This window comes from Nansenia antarctica (genome assembly GCF_963989245.1).
Source record: "Nansenia antarctica genome assembly, chromosome: 8".
Classification (NCBI taxonomy): Eukaryota; Metazoa; Chordata; class Actinopteri; order Argentiniformes; family Microstomatidae; genus Nansenia; species Nansenia antarctica.
The window spans coordinates 45,101,650-45,117,091 of record NC_137678.1 but is presented as its reverse complement, the minus strand read 5'-3'; the positions used below and the strand labels follow the sequence as shown (position 1 = coordinate 45,117,091).

The following is a 15,442-nucleotide window of genomic DNA, read 5'->3' as shown; positions in this document are numbered from 1 at the left end:
GAAGAAATCGTTCAGCTGCTTGAAGTTGGTACAATTGTTCAGAAAGTGGCTGGTGTTGTCGCAGTATGGACAATAGGCTTTCCCTTTCTCCACGTTGCTTTGGTGGCTGGCTGAAGGCTCCGATGCAGGCGCTGTGGGGGGACTTGTCGCTGCAGTCTCATTTGTACCCAGGAGAATGGTGGTGGTCTTGCTGTATTGTGTTGAGTCCCTCTGGTTCTCCCTCCTCCGGTTGGATGACTCGTCCCTCTCGTAGCTGACACACTGAACGAAAAAACCGCTGAAAAGTGTCCTCCGCTGCTTGGAAGTCGCAGCGGCAGGCGTCCCGGAGGAACTTCTCCAAAGGCGGCGGACGATCCATATCTTGAAGGGAAAAGTCTGGCGGGTTCTCCAGTCTTAGTAGTCGTCCTTCTCAGTCTTCAGATATAAACCCGTGCTGAACTTTTTGGGAGAATGATGGAGCGAAGTACGCCCCTTTATATAGCACCCCAGGCGGGCGCAGGCATTGAAAAATTCAGTCATTGGCTACTTTAGGTAGCGGGTAAACCAATAGGAGCAGAGCTCCCCTATGGGGCGGAGCTCCACAATATAGAACCAGTCTACGGGTTGTCTGCTTCAGAGCGCTGTGTTTATGACAGAAAGAAGAGGGGGTGGGCAGTGGGAGATGTTGGAGGAGGCGGGCTAGTCTGCCCACCCAATCAGAAGTTAGAAACGGTACCGGTATTTTCTGTGATATTTTTCTAATTGGTGAAGACTATAAATAGGGTCCCCCAATGTTGGGCATTGTTTCTCAGCCCCCCCGAAAAAATTAATATTGGGAGAAAGTATTTGTAAAAAAAATTAAGATAATAATAATTCTCATTAAGATTTTTTTCTCATAATTTTTGATAGGGTGGGCACGACTCATGTCAGGAGACGCAGCAGACAGCCCATTGCTAGAACCGGCCCTGCTGCAACATACTGTACTGTATGTTTCATGCACCATTTTAGAGTGTGTTTGTGTGTACCAGCTAGCCAAACAAGTGTTAGCTTGTTAGCTAGCTAGCTTTGTTAGAGATATAATAGATTATAGAAAAGGTAAATGCTTTTGTAATGAACGGTAATGTTGTGCGGAATCAAAAAATAATGATAAATTCATTGACTTGTAGATTTGCTGTAGAATAATACTGTGGATTGAAATTATTTCACTAGCCTACTTCTTACAGTACAAGTACAGTACACTGAGAGTCTATGGAAAACCTACACTATAGAAGTGTCCACACCTCTGACCTGAAATTGTCCTCGTATAAGCAATTATATATATAATTTTTTTTCCAGTTAATTCTTAAGTCTTTATTATCAAAATGTATTTCTTAAAACATTTACAAGAATTACTTTTTTTCAAAAAAAAATCTCTTTTTAAAATGGTGCTGTGTCAGGTAACAGCATAATATATTCAAATACAGAAAACAGTATGAAGAAGAAACAGTACAGACATTCACCCTAATGTGTTCAAGAGAAAAAGAAACGTCTGACGAGTGACAAGTAACATAACACAGGAAGTACAAGAAAAGTAAATGCACAACTAATCTCAAATAAGAAGTAAATACAGTAGTGAGTTTCCAGGCTGTGCGCCTATCGGTGGGAGGGAGGTGTGAACATCATGAGGTCGCTGGGACAGACCGACTGCCTTATCCTATCGTTCTCTGGGGTGAACAGCAACATTTCCGACTCAACTGGCTTTGGCGTCCATTGTGTGAACATTGGTGCCTCACTGTGAAAGACTGTGACGGGAAAGGCTGTGGGAGTCATGACTTCCTCCAGAGTCGATTCTCCAGGCTTCGCTACGGGACTATCCATTTGCACGTCGGTTTCCATGGGTGACAAAGACTCTGTAGCAGCAGCCGCTTGTGGCGACAGGCTGTACCTTGCTGCAGGTTGAAGGTAGCGCTCAAAGTCCAACCCTGGAACATCCTCCGTGACTGAGGTGTCAGGGGTTACACTCATGGGGACATCTGCATCAGCATGAACGCCATCAGTGCCAGAGACATGTAAATAGTCCTGCTTTGGTAATGATCGGTAACATTTGGTAATGATCCCGATTTGGTAATGAAACCCCATTGTTCTCCCTGGATGATTGGCAGTACCAGAACAAATTAATAAAAATTAAGCCCTACAGGGCCAGAGGTCAGCCCAGGACCAGGGGTCCCCAGTCTACAGAGGTCCTGAGGACCAGGGGACCCCAGCCTACAGAGGTCCTGAGGACCAGGGGGACCAGGGGTCCCCAGCCTACAGAGGTCCTGAGGACCAGGGGACCCCAGCCTACAGAGGTCCTGAGGACCAGGGGTCCCCAGCATACAGAGGTCCTTAGGACCAGGGGACCCCAGCCTACAGAGGTCCTTAGGACCAGGGGTCCCCAGCCTACAGATCAGCCGTGTGTGTGTGTGCGCGTGTGCATGCGCAGGGGTGATGAGTGAGCTGCGTAATCTCATGACCCATGTTGCTGACCAGGGGCCAGGCACTTACGGAAGGCAGTGGCAGCACCCATCTTACCTTACTTTTTTATTTTATTTTTTAATTTTTATTTTATTTCCACATTTATTTTCAAGAGACTTAGGAAATGGGTATTAAAACATTCCTTTTCTCTATTACCTAACAAAAGTGTGCACAACATTAAGTTGCGTACATTGAAGTGTGAAAAAAAACCTTTACCCAATGAAATAGAACAACAAACAGTGTACATTGAACTATGAAAAAAATCTTTACCCAATGAAACAGCCAAAACATGAAGTGTATAAATTGTGTAAATTTGATAACAATAAATTGTAGCTGCTCACTCAGACTGATGACAAGATGAGTGATTATGGAAAACCTTTGGTGAGCCACCGCATAATAATAATAAACTGTAGTCCAGGGGGCCATTCCACTAAAGGTGGATCAGTATAGCTGCGATATAAATAAATGCGGCGCTCAGGCAACTCGAGATTGGAATTCAAGCCTCAGGTGATTCTTCGAACGAGGATCAGCCTTGTGTCATCTGTGTTCACAGAAGACAGGCTTACAAATCTTCGATATGGGCGCGTGCACGCAGACATACGCAGCCCCGAAGAGTCGATCTGTCGAAATGAAGATACTCCACTCTGCAGGGGTACTACATTTGCGCAGCATTCCGAATTATTGATTTTTATGAAGACGGAAAAATAAGATGTAAAATAGTGCAATACTGCCGCAATTAACAAGGCGAGGGAAATGGTTTGGCAAGAAATTGCTGACCGATTAAATGCGTAGGTCATACTAGCCCCAGTTATTGTTATATGTTCATATTTTAATAAATGAATATTACTACTGTGGTGATATCCGCAGCAGGCTACAAACCGTCATATCGCCACAATGGCCTAGTGGTATCGACCGCTGCCATAGGATTTACTCGTCATTTTATATCGGTGGTTCGTTTAATGTTTGGAGCTACTTCAGTTGTGATTTTTCTCGAATTGCTCAAGATCCTCAGCATCAAGCTTCTCTATTTTCTTGTCTATGGAGGTGGAAAAGTGTAAACAGTTAGTGTGAACCCTGTCTTTTGGATGCATCAATGTCAAATCTTGAGTGCTCAATCTAGACAAAGAAACAAACATACTGAAATGTTTTTCGATTCTGTTGAGAATGTTCATGCTGTGTTTGCTGTCAACCATATTGACTGCAAGCCCCCTCTTGCCAAAACGTCCTGTGCGACCAATCCGGTGAAGGTATGTCTCATTGTCATGATTTTAATCAGATGGTATGGGAAGCGGCTGCCACGGATCTGGTGGTTCTTGTCATATGGACACTGAAGGAGTTTGTTTGGGTCACTGGCATCTTTTATTTCAGTGTCTTCGAAGTGTTGCAGCTCCTCAATTGTAGCAGTGGTCTTCGTGGGAGTGCAAGTTGATCCCAATGTGAAGGCCATGCTTCTACTGCGTCACTCTCAGCTCCAGGTCCATGCATCCACGTGGCAAACGTTGAAATAAATTGAGTCAGTGCGTTAGCGAACTCTGCCGTTTTTGCTTTATACTGTACCATACATCCAGGGTTCGAGTTATGTGGGAGCCAATGGGAGCTCTCTAGACCAGGTTAACACAAAGATCTAATCCTTGAGTTCAGTTGAAAAAAAACTATCTGTAAAAACAGATTAAAAGGCGTTACAGGTTGATTAGGCCTCCAACCCTTCAAGAACTTAGAGGTGCACCTCAGCACTGTCCAGGTCTTCGCTATTCACAGATCTCCTGTCCTCACAGTTCAGGATGTGGTGTGATAGCTCATGTTTGGGCATCAGGTGGCGGGCATTGAAAGGGCAGGTTTTCAATTTATTGGCCAGTTCTGGGTGATTCTTACTGCACTTGATCAGATGGTAATGGAAGCGGCTGCCACGGATCTGGTGGTTCTTGTCATATGGACACTGAAGGAGTTTGTTTGGGTCACTGGCATCTTTTATTTCAGTGTCTTCGAAGCGTTGCAGCTCCTCAATTGTAGCAGTGGGGGGAGACGGCGTCTAAGCACGCTCCCCGCGGATGCGGCGTGCCAGCTGGATGTCTTTTGGCATGATGGTGACACGCTTGGCATGGATGGCGCACAGGTTGGTGTCCTCAAACAGACCCACCAGGTAGGCCTCGCTGGCCTCCTGCAGGGCTCCGATGGCAGCGCTCTGGAAACGCAAGTCGGTCTTGAAGTCCTGAGCAATTTCTCTGGCACTGAGCTTGCTCAGAAACTCCGCCTCCGCTGCAGACAGACCGTTGGGTCGGTCTGTGGTGATTTTCGCAATGGCGGCGTTAAATACGGCGATGTTATTCGCTGCCGCCGCCGCCTGCGCACCGAGCTCATCAGAGCTTTCTGATTCTGACACCGGCACCAACCACTCAGCTGGGTGAGGGCGGCGTGATGTCAGGGCCGGCTGAGCGGGCGGGACCATCCCTACTTGGGGAGGTGCCTGCCCAGAACGCCGCTCTGGGGCCTGTCCGGACGCATCATCGGCAGAGCTATTCGAGTCGGATAGCATCCCCGAGATAGCGCCCGCCAGGGGAACGCTCTCCTTGAACCAGGCCATCCCCTTTCGCCTTTCCGCGACGGAAAGGAGGTGGAAGGGGAGGCAGCTGGGGGAGGCGACCAACGCCGCCTCGGCATGTTCGGGGCCGAGGCAGACGTGGCAGAAGTCGTGCTTGTCCTCCGCTGCTAGGAAATCGCAGCGGCAGGTGTCCCGGAGGAACTTCTTCGTGGTCGGCGGCGGACGATCCATCGCTGAAGGGAAAAGTCTAAAAAAAAAAATTTGACACTTTTTTGCCGATCAGCAACACTGGATGAACTTTATTCAGTGGCTGGAGAGGTAACCAGGCTAGATGTTTGTACTTCTGCTGTAGTGCACCGACAGGATGGGTGTGCTCTGCCAGACCCAGCTGCTCGGCGGAGAATGCACTCTGGATTATCCGGCTCGAAGGACCATGTCTGGCTCAGTGGTCATCCTGGAAGTAGAAGTCCTCCTCCTCACTGTCGTCAGAAGCAGCCTCCTTATCAGAGAACATCTTCCACACAACAAATGAATCATCTTCCTCACCCGCAACGCATCTGCTCATCGCCCGCTTCAATGATGGAGTTGGTATATAAATCGTGGCAGACCGGGCTTGTTTAGGAACTTTGCTTTGGCCTTTCTTCAATCTTTTATGAAGTCGGTAGAGATAGGTGTCATTGTTTCCGTCCATGGGGCCCATCATCCCAGGGGTGATGTGGAGGCACTTAGGGGTCTTCTTGGCTGAGAAGCCTGAGGTCTTCCTGGGTGCTTCCTGGGTGCTTCGTGGGTCTTCCTGGCCCTGAAGCTCAGCTCTGCGTGGTTCAGGCTGCTTTTCCCAGGCAGCAGGTCTGGTGTGGGGCTGCCGTGGTCCTTCGAGCCGGATGAAGGTCTCTCTGGGTCTCTTGTTTGTCTCTGGGACAAACCGACAGGATGGGTGTGCTCTGCCAGACCCAGCTGCTCGGCGGAGAATGCACTCTGGATCTTGTACCTCTTCTTTGGCTCAGCAACGGGGGATATGGTGAAGGATACGGCCGCCCCGTGAAGCACCTGCAGCTCCTGTCTGACTGTGCGGAGGACCAAATCTTCTGGCTTGCCTTTCAGGCCTAACTTCTGTGCTGCGGCCTGGAGAAGGATGGTCCTCTCTGATCCGTCGTCTAAGATAGCATATGCTTCCAATGACCTGTTTCCATTTCTTATGATGACCTTACTGATCTTCAGGAGCACTTTACAGTTGGATACTGGGCGTTCGACATACAGGACTTGGCTAGGTGTGTTCACGAGACAGATATCCGTTGCTGGCACTTCATCCTCTGCTCTCTCGTTCACTTCATGCAGTACAATCAGGTGTCTTCTGTTGCAAGTCTTGCATGGGGTCTTCAGTGTGCACTTAGCTTAACTTAGCTTAGCACGTACCTCCGTGTACGCTCACTGGTGGGCATGTTAGAACAGCTGGGGGAGAGAGGCCGTGTAGAGCTGCATTGTGGTTCCCACGTCCACAGATTGCTGGGTAAGCTACCTCATGACCTCACTGCCAGCTTCAAGAGGTTCATCCACCCCCTGAGAGTAACCATCCCCACGCTCATTGACTTTGCTGAGTGGCTAGAGTATGAACTCGAAGTGCAGGAAGAAATCGTTCAGCTGCTTGAAGTTGGTACAATTGTTCAGAAAGTGGCTGGTGTTGTCGCAGTATGGACAATAGGCTTTCCCTTTCTCCACGTTGCTTTGGTGGCTGGCTGAAGGCTCCGATGCAGGCGCTGTGGGGGGACTTGTCGCTGCAGTCTCATTTGTACCCAGGAGAATGGTGGTGGTCTTGCTGTATTGTGTTGAGTCCCTCTGGTTCTCCCTCCTCCGGTTGGATGACTCGTCCCTCTCGTAGCTGACACACTGAACGAAAAAACCGCTGAAAAGTGTCCTCCGCTGCTTGGAAGTCGCAGCGGCAGGCGTCCCGGAGGAACTTCTCCAAAGGCGGCGGACGATCCATATCTTGAAGGGAAAAGTCTGGCGGGTTCTCCAGTCTTAGTAGTCGTCCTTCTCAGTCTTCAGATATAAACCCGTGCTGAACTTTTTGGGAGAATGATGGAGCGAAGTACGCCCCTTTATATAGCACCCCAGGCGGGCGCAGGCATTGAAAAATTCAGTCATTGGCTACTTTAGGTAGCGGGTAAACCAATAGGAGCAGAGCTCCCCTATGGGGCGGAGCTCCACAATATAGAACCAGTCTACGGGTTGTCTGCTTCAGAGCGCTGTGTTTATGACAGAAAGAAGAGGGGGTGGGCAGTGGGAGATGTTGGAGGAGGCGGGCTAGTCTGCCCACCCAATCAGAAGTTAGAAACGGTACCGGTATTTTCTGTGATATTTTTCTAATTGGTGAAGACTATAAATAGGGTCCCCCAATGTTGGGCATTGTTTCTCAGCCCCCCCGAAAAAATTAATATTGGGAGAAAGTATTTGTAAAAAAAATAAAGATAATAATAATTCTCATTATTTTTTTCTCATAATTTTTGATAGGGTGGGCACGACTCATGTCAGGAGACGCAGCAGACAGCCCATTGCTAGAACCGGCCCTGCTGCAACATACTGTACTGTATGTTTCATGCACCATTTTAGAGTGTGTTTGTGTGTACCAGCTAGCCAAACAAGTGTTAGCTTGTTAGCTAGCTAGCTTTGTTAGAGATATAATAGATTATAGAAAAGGTAAATGCTTTTGTAATGAACGGTAATGTTGTGCGGAATCAAAAAATAATGATAAATTCATTGACTTGTAGATTTGCTGTAGAATAATACTGTGGATTGAAATTATTTCACTAGCCTACTTCTTACAGTACAAGTACAGTACACTGAGAGTCTATGGAAAACCTACACTATAGAAGTGTCCACACCTCTGACCTGAAATTGTCCTTGTATAAGCAATTATATATATAAATTTTTTTCCAGTTAATTCTTAAGTCTTTATTATCAAAATGTATTTCTTAAAACATTTACAAGAATTACTTTTTTTCAAAAAAAAATCTCTTTTTAAAATGGTGCTGTGTCAGGTAACAGCATAATATATTCAAATACAGAAAACAGTATGAAGAAGAAACAGTACAGACATTCACCCTAATGTGTTCAAGAGAAAAAGAAACGTCTGACGAGTGACAAGTAACATAACACAGGAAGTACAAGAAAAGTAAATGCACAACTAATCTCAAATAAGAAGTAAATACAGTAGTGAGTTTCCAGGCTGTGCGCCTATCGGTGGGAGGGAGGTGTGAACATCATGAGGTCGCTGGGACAGACCGACTGCCTTATCCTATCGTTCTCTGGGGTGAACAGCAACATTTCCGACTCAACTGGCTTTGGGGTCCATTGTGTGAACATTGGTGCCTCACTGTGAAAGACTGTGACGGGAAAGGCTGTGGGAGTCATGACTTCCTCCAGAGTCGATTCTCCAGGCTTCGCTACGGGACTATCCATTTGCACGTCGGTTTCCATGGGTGACAAAGACTCTGTAGCAGCAGCCGCTTGTGGCGACAGAGTGTACCTTGCTGCAGGTTGAAGGTAGCGCTCGAAGTCCAACCCTGGAACATCCTCCGTGACTGAGGTGTCAGGGGTTACACTCATGGGGACATCTGCATCAGCATGAACGCCATCAGTGCCAGAGACATGTAAATAGTCCTGCTTTGGTAATGATCGGTAAAATTTGGTAATGATCCCGATTTGGTAATGAAACCCCATTGTTCTCCCTGGATGATTGGCAGTACCAGAACAAATTAATTAAAATTAAGCCCTACAGGGCCAGAGGTCAGCCCAGGACCAGGGGTCCCCAGTCTACAGAGGTCCTGAGGACCAGGGGACCCCAGCCTACAGAGGTCCTGAGGACCAGGGGGACCAGGGGTCCCCAGCCTACAGAGGTCCTGAGGACCAGGGGACCCCAGCCTACAGAGGTCCTGAGGACCAGGGGTCCCCAGCATACAGAGGTCCTTAGGACCAGGGGACCCCAGCCTACAGAGGTCCTTAGGACCAGGGGTCCCCAGCCTACAGATCAGCCGTGTGTGTGTGTGCGCGTGTGCATGCGCAGGGGTGATGAGTGAGCTGCGTAATCTCATGACCCATGTTGCTGACCAGGGGCCAGGCACTTACGGAAGGCAGTGGCAGCACCCATCTTACCTTACTTTTTTATTTAATTTTTTATTTTTATTTTATTTCCACATTTATTTTCAAGAGACTTAGGAAATGGGTATTAAAACATTCCTTTTCTCTATTACCTAACAAAAGTGTGCACAACAATAAGTTGCGTACATTGAAGTGTGAAAAAAAACCTTTACCCAATGAAATAGAACAACAAACAGTGTACATTGAACTATGAAAAAAATCTTTACCCAATGAAACAGCCAAAACATGAAGTGTATAAACTGTGTAAATTGGATTACAACAAAATGTAGCTGCTCACTCAGACTGATGACAAGATGAGTGATTATGGAAAACCTTTGGTGAGCCACCGCATAATAATAATAAACTGTAGTCCAGGGGGCCATTCCACTAAAGGTGGATCAGTATAGCTGCGATATAAATAAATGCGGCGCTCAGGCAACTCGAGATTGGAATTCAAGCCTCAGGTGATTCCTCGAACGAGGATCAGCCTTGTGTCATCTGTGTTCACAGAAGACAGGCTTACAAATCTTCGATATGGGCGCGTGCACGCAGACATACGCAGCCCCGAAGAGTCGATCTGTCGAAATGAAGATACTCCACTCTGCAGGGGTACTACATTTGCGCAGCATTCCGAATTATTGATTTTTATGAAGACGGAAAAATAAGATGTAAAATAGTGCAATACTGCCGCAATTAACAAGGCGAGGGAAATGGTTTGGCAAGAAATTGCTGACCGATTAAATGCGTAGGTCATACTAGCCCCAGTTATTGTTATATGTTCATATTTTAATAAATGAATATTACTACTGTGGTGATATCCTCAGCAGGCTACAAACCGTCATATCGCCACAATGGCCTAGTGGTATCGACCGCTGCCATAGGATTTACTCGTCATTTTATATCGGTGGTTCGTTTAATGTTTGGAGCCACTTCAGTTGTGATTTTTCTCGAATTGCTCAAGATCCTCAGCGTCAAGCTTCTCTATTTTCTTGTCTATGGAGGTGGAAAAGTGTAAACAGTTAGTGTGAACCCTGTCTTTTGGATGCATCAATGTCAAATCTTGAGTGCTCAATCTAGACAAAGAAACAAACATACTGAAATGTTTTTCGATTCTGTTGAGAATGTTCATGCTGTGTTTGCTGTCAACCATATTGACTGCAAGCCCCCTCTTGCCAAAACGTCCTGTGCGACCAATCCGGTGAAGGTATGTCTCATTGTCATGATTTTAATCAGATGGTATGGGAAGCGGCTGCCACGGATCTGGTGGTTCTTGTCATATGGACACTGAAGGAGTTTGTTTGGGTCACTGGCATCTTTTATTTCAGTGTCTTCGAAGTGTTGCAGCTCCTCAATTGTAGCAGTGGTCTTCGTGGGAGTGCAAGTTGATCCCAATGTGAAGGCCATGCTTCTACTGCGTCACTCTCAGCTCCAGGTCTATGCATCCACGTGGCAAACGTTGAAATAAATTGAGTCAGTGCGTTAGCGAACTCTGCCGTTTTTGCTTTATACTGTACCATACATCCAGGGTTCGAGTTATGTGGGAGCCAATGGGAGCTCTCTAGACCAGGTTAACACAAAGATCTAATCCTTGAGTTCAGTTGAAAACAAACTATCTGTAAAAACAGATTAAAAGGCGTTACAGGTTGATTAGGCCTCCAACCCTTCAAGAACTTAGAGGTGCACCTCAGCACTGTCCAGGTCTTCGCTATTCACAGATCTCCTGTCCTCACAGTTCAGGATGTGGTGTGATAGCTCATGTTTGGGCATCAGGTGGCGGGCATTGAAAGGGCAGGTTTTCAATTTATTGGCCAGTTCTGGGTGATTCTTACTGCACTTGATCAGATGGTATGGGAAGCGGCTGCCACGGATCTGGTGGTTCTTGTCATATGGACACTGAAGGAGTTTGTTTGGGTCACTGGCATCTTTTATTTCAGTGTCTTCGAAGCGTTGCAGCTCCTCAATTGTAGCAGTGGGGGGAGACGGCGTCTAAGCACGCTCCCCGCGGATGCGGCGTGCCAGCTGGATGTCTTTTGGCATGATGGTCACCAGTGTTGGGCAATATTACTTAGTAGGGGTGTAACGATACATCGATTCACATCGATGCATCGATTCATTGACTAACGATCTGATTACATCGATGCAATGTAAAAATATCGATATATATCGTCATCTTATGCGCGCAGAGAGAGAGAGAGACTTGAAAAAGATACGAATGTTTTTCATTTTTGATGAGAGACAGTAAGTCTATCCCTTTTAATATATATTTTGGAACATCTCTCTGAACGTTAACATACTCGCGTTCGCAATGTGTGACTCGCATTCACCGTGTGTGACTGTCTACTCTGGCTCGGCTCCACTTCTCGGCTCCTCCTCCTCTCGCGTTCGGCAATCTCCGGTGATCTTCGGAAATGTTCGGCTTGTGTGAGTGCGTCTAATGAGAGTGCGTCTAACGGGAGTCTAATGGGCGAATACATTGACCGTTTTGGACACCAAAGATATTTTTTAACATCTACTCTTCGAGGCGAATCCAGTCAGACCAATATCAGACCTGCTGGACGTGTGTGACACGTGTGTGGACGTGTGTGTGTGTGTGCGTGTGTGACTGGATGTCTCTCTGAACCTGTGTGTGTGTGTGTGTGTGTGTGTGTGTGTGTGTGTGTGTGTGTGTATGTTAATGAGCTGTATGTTAATTACCACTTATTACAATTGATAATTGTGTTAGATTGGCATTTGATATCGCGTCATATCGATCATATCGTCATATCGATCTTGAATCGAATCGAATCGAAATCGTATCGTGACTGACATTGTGATATCGTCAAACATTGTATCGTCATACAAACAAATCGATATAATATCGTATCGTGATGAAGCTGGTGATTTACACCCCTATTACTTAGTAGAGTAATATATTAGTTATTACATATTACTCCTTAGGAAAGTAATATCCTTATATTACTTATTACTTGGAATCAAGAGTAATAATATTACTTTACTTTTATATTACATATTACTTTCCCCCTTTCCACCCGCAAAAATATGTACAACAACACAATGGTTTAGCCAGCTCCTTTTCTTGAACTGAATCCAATTTATTGGAATAATAAACTGAATAAGTGCAAACGGAATAAGTGCAAACACTTATCTACAATTTAGACTCCATCTTCACGTATTCTTTGTCAAGCCACAGAGAAAACGATTTTCTCTGTGGCAGCTCAACACCGGATCTCACAGGTATTTTTCGTATGATCTTTCTAAACGAGGGCGAGTCGACTGTGGATAACGGTAACATCTCCTCTACTACATACTCAGCGACAAGGTTTTTCAGATCGTCTCCACTAAATGCGGCATCTTTCTTGAAATCCAGTTTCTGTTGTTTTGCTGGCGTGGCCTCCGTGTTATCGGCAGGGGCTTTCGCAACCAGTTTAACTTTGTTGTGGGCCTTTTCCAGGTGCTTCAACAGGTTGGATGTAGTATTTTTCGCGGAAGACAGTAGTTTTCTTCCCGCACAAAGTTTGCAACGGAGATTAATATTGTTGTCATCCTTGACAGACACAAAGTCAAAATAGTGTCGATACTTCCAGCCGTGGAAAGTAAAACGCTGTTCATCATCATCCGCCATGGTTTGATTTGTTTTGAGAAACGCCGCCACGCTGTCAGTTGTCAACACACTAGGCTACGTCATAAATGTGTGCAGGCTGCGGCACGTTCTAAAAGGAACAGATCTATAAGCTACTATGCACCTCAGCGCAGTGTGCTGATAGCTTGTATATCTGTTCTATCTTTGCACGCAACAACCCCGGTACTATACATGAATTATACGTTTAACAGCCATTGTAACGGGTAACGAGGCCCTTATTTGGCGGAGTAACGAGGTATAATATTACTTTTTCGCAGAGTAGTCTCGTTATATTACTCGTTACTGGGTAAAGTAATAATATTACAGTAATATATTACTTAGTAACTCGTTACTGCCCAACACTGATGGTGACACGCTTGGCATGGATGGCGCACAGGTTGGTGTCCTCAAACAGACCCACCAGGTAGGCCTCGCTGGCCTCCTGCATGGCTCCGATGGCAGCGCTCTGGAAACGCAAGTCGGTCTTGAAGTCCTGAGCAATTTCTCTGACCAGGCGCTGGAAGGGCAGCTTGCGGATCAGCAGCTCAGTGGACTTCTGGTACCGACGGATCTCTCTCAGGGCCACGGTACCAGGCCTGTAACGATGGGGCTTCTTGACTCCACCGGTGGAGGGGGCGCTCTTACGAGCAGCCTTGGTGGCCAGCTGTTTACGTGGAGCCTTTCCTCCAGTGGACTTACTTGGGTCAGATTCTGTCTGCTTGGTACGAGCCATTGCAACGAGTTATCACCCTGAAATCTAAAATGCTTTGCATATTCAGGCTTGGCTAACATCTAATTTCGTATAATGTTCAAATAATTAAATACATCCTTAAAGTGACTGATGTCCAAAAGCACAAATTTGAGGTACCTTTGTCCAACTGCATAAATAGATGCATTCAACGATGAGTGTTTAATGTTTGGAGCCACTTCAGTTGTGATTTTTCTCGAATTGCTCAAGATCCTCAGCGTCAAGCTTCTCTATTTTCTTGTCTATGGAGGGGGAAAAGTGTAAACAGTTAGTGTGAACCCTGTCTTTTGGATGCATCAATGTCAAATCTTGAGTGCTCAATCTAGACAAAGAAACAAACATACTGAAATGTTTTTCGATTCTGTTGAGAATGTTCATGCTGTGTTTGCTGTCAACCATATTGACTGCAAGCCCCCTCTTGCCAAAACGTCCTGTGCGACCAATCCGGTGAAGGTATGTCTCATTGTCATGATTTTAATCAGATGGTATGGGAAGCGGCTGCCACGGATCTGGTGGTTCTTGTCATATGGACACTGAAGGAGTTTGTTTGGGTCACTGGCATCTTTTATTTCAGTGTCTTCGAAGCGTTGCAGCTCCTCAATTGTAGCAGTGGTCTTCGTGGGAGTGCAAGTTGATCCCAATGTGAAGGCCATGCTTCTACTGCGTCACTCTCAGCTCCAGGTCCATGCATCCACGTGGCAAACGTTGAAATAAATTGAGTCAGTGCGTTAGCGAACTCTGCCGTTTTTGCTTTATACTGTACCATAGATCCAGGGTTCGAGTTATGTGGGAGCCAATGGGAGCTCTCTAGACCAGGTTAACACAAAGATCTAATCCTTGAGTTCAGTTGAAAACAAACTATCTGTAAAAACAGATTAAAAGGCGTTACAGGTTGATTAGGCCTCCAACCCTTCAAGAACTTAGAGGTGCACCTCAGCACTGTCCAGGTCTTCGCTATTCACAGATCTCCTGTCCTCACAGTTCAGGATGTGGTGTGATAGCTCATGTTTGGGCATCAGGTGGCGGGCATTGAAAGGGCAGGTTTTCAATTTATTGGCCAGTTCTGGGTGATTCTTACTGCACTTGATCAGATGGTATGGGAAGCGGCTGCCACGGATCTGGTGGTTCTTGTCATATGGACACTGAAGGAGTTTGTTTGGGTCACTGGCATCTTTTATTTCAGTGTCTTCGAAGCGTTGCAGCTCCTCAATTGTAGCAGTGGGGGGAGACGGCGTCTAAGCACGCTCCCCGCGGATGCGGCGTGCCAGCTGGATGTCTTTTGGCATGATGGTGACACGCTTGGCATGGATGGCGCACAGGTTGGTGTCCTCAAACAGACCCACCAGGTAGGCCTCGCTGGCCTCCTGCAGGGCTCCGATGGCAGCGCTCTGGAAACGCAAGTCGGTCTTGAAGTCCTGAGCAATTTCTGGAAGGGCAGCTTGCGGATCAGCAGCTCAGTGGACTTCTGGTACCGACGGATCTCTCTCAGGGCCACGGTACCAGGCCTGTAACGATGGGGCTTCTTGACTCCACCGGTGGAGGGGGCGCTCTTACGAGCAGCCTTGGTGGCCAGCTGTTTACGTGGAGCCTCTCCTCCAGTGGACTTACTTGGGTCAGATTCTGTCTGCATGGTACGAGCCATTGCAACGAGTTATCACCCTGAAATCTAAAATGCTTTGCATATTCAGGCTTGGCTAACATCTAATTTCGTATAATGTTCAAATAATTAAATACATCCTTAAAGTGACTGATGTCCAAAAGCACAAATTTTAGGTAACTTTGTCCAACTGCATAAATAGATGCATTCAACGATGAGTGTTTAATGTTTGGAGCCACTTCAGTTGTGATTTTTCTCGAATTGCTCAAGATCCTCAGCGTCAAGCTTCTCTATTTTCTTGTCTATGGAGGGGGAAAAGTGTAAACAGTTAAG

General features: G+C 46.5%; 1 protein-coding gene and 1 pseudogene across 2 annotated transcripts; both read right to left on the bottom strand.

Moving 5' to 3' along the window:
• Nucleotides 1-4,501: 4,501 nt before the first annotated feature.
• Nucleotides 4,502-13,497, bottom strand: LOC308164549 (histone H3.3A-like; the record flags this gene model as incomplete). Its single annotated transcript, XM_080538619.1, has 2 exons — nt 4,502-4,564; nt 13,141-13,497. The coding sequence occupies 2 exons, from the start codon at nt 13,495-13,497 to the stop codon at nt 4,502-4,504; spliced, it is 420 nt and encodes a 139-aa protein (XP_080394745.1).
• A 1,250-nt stretch (nt 13,498-14,747) lies between these two features.
• On the bottom strand, nt 14,748-15,154 carry LOC308164261 (histone H3.3A-like; annotated as a pseudogene). Its single transcript has one exon. The product of its transcript is annotated as a histone H3.3A-like (transcript).
• Between the last annotated feature and the right edge of the window lie 288 nt (nt 15,155-15,442).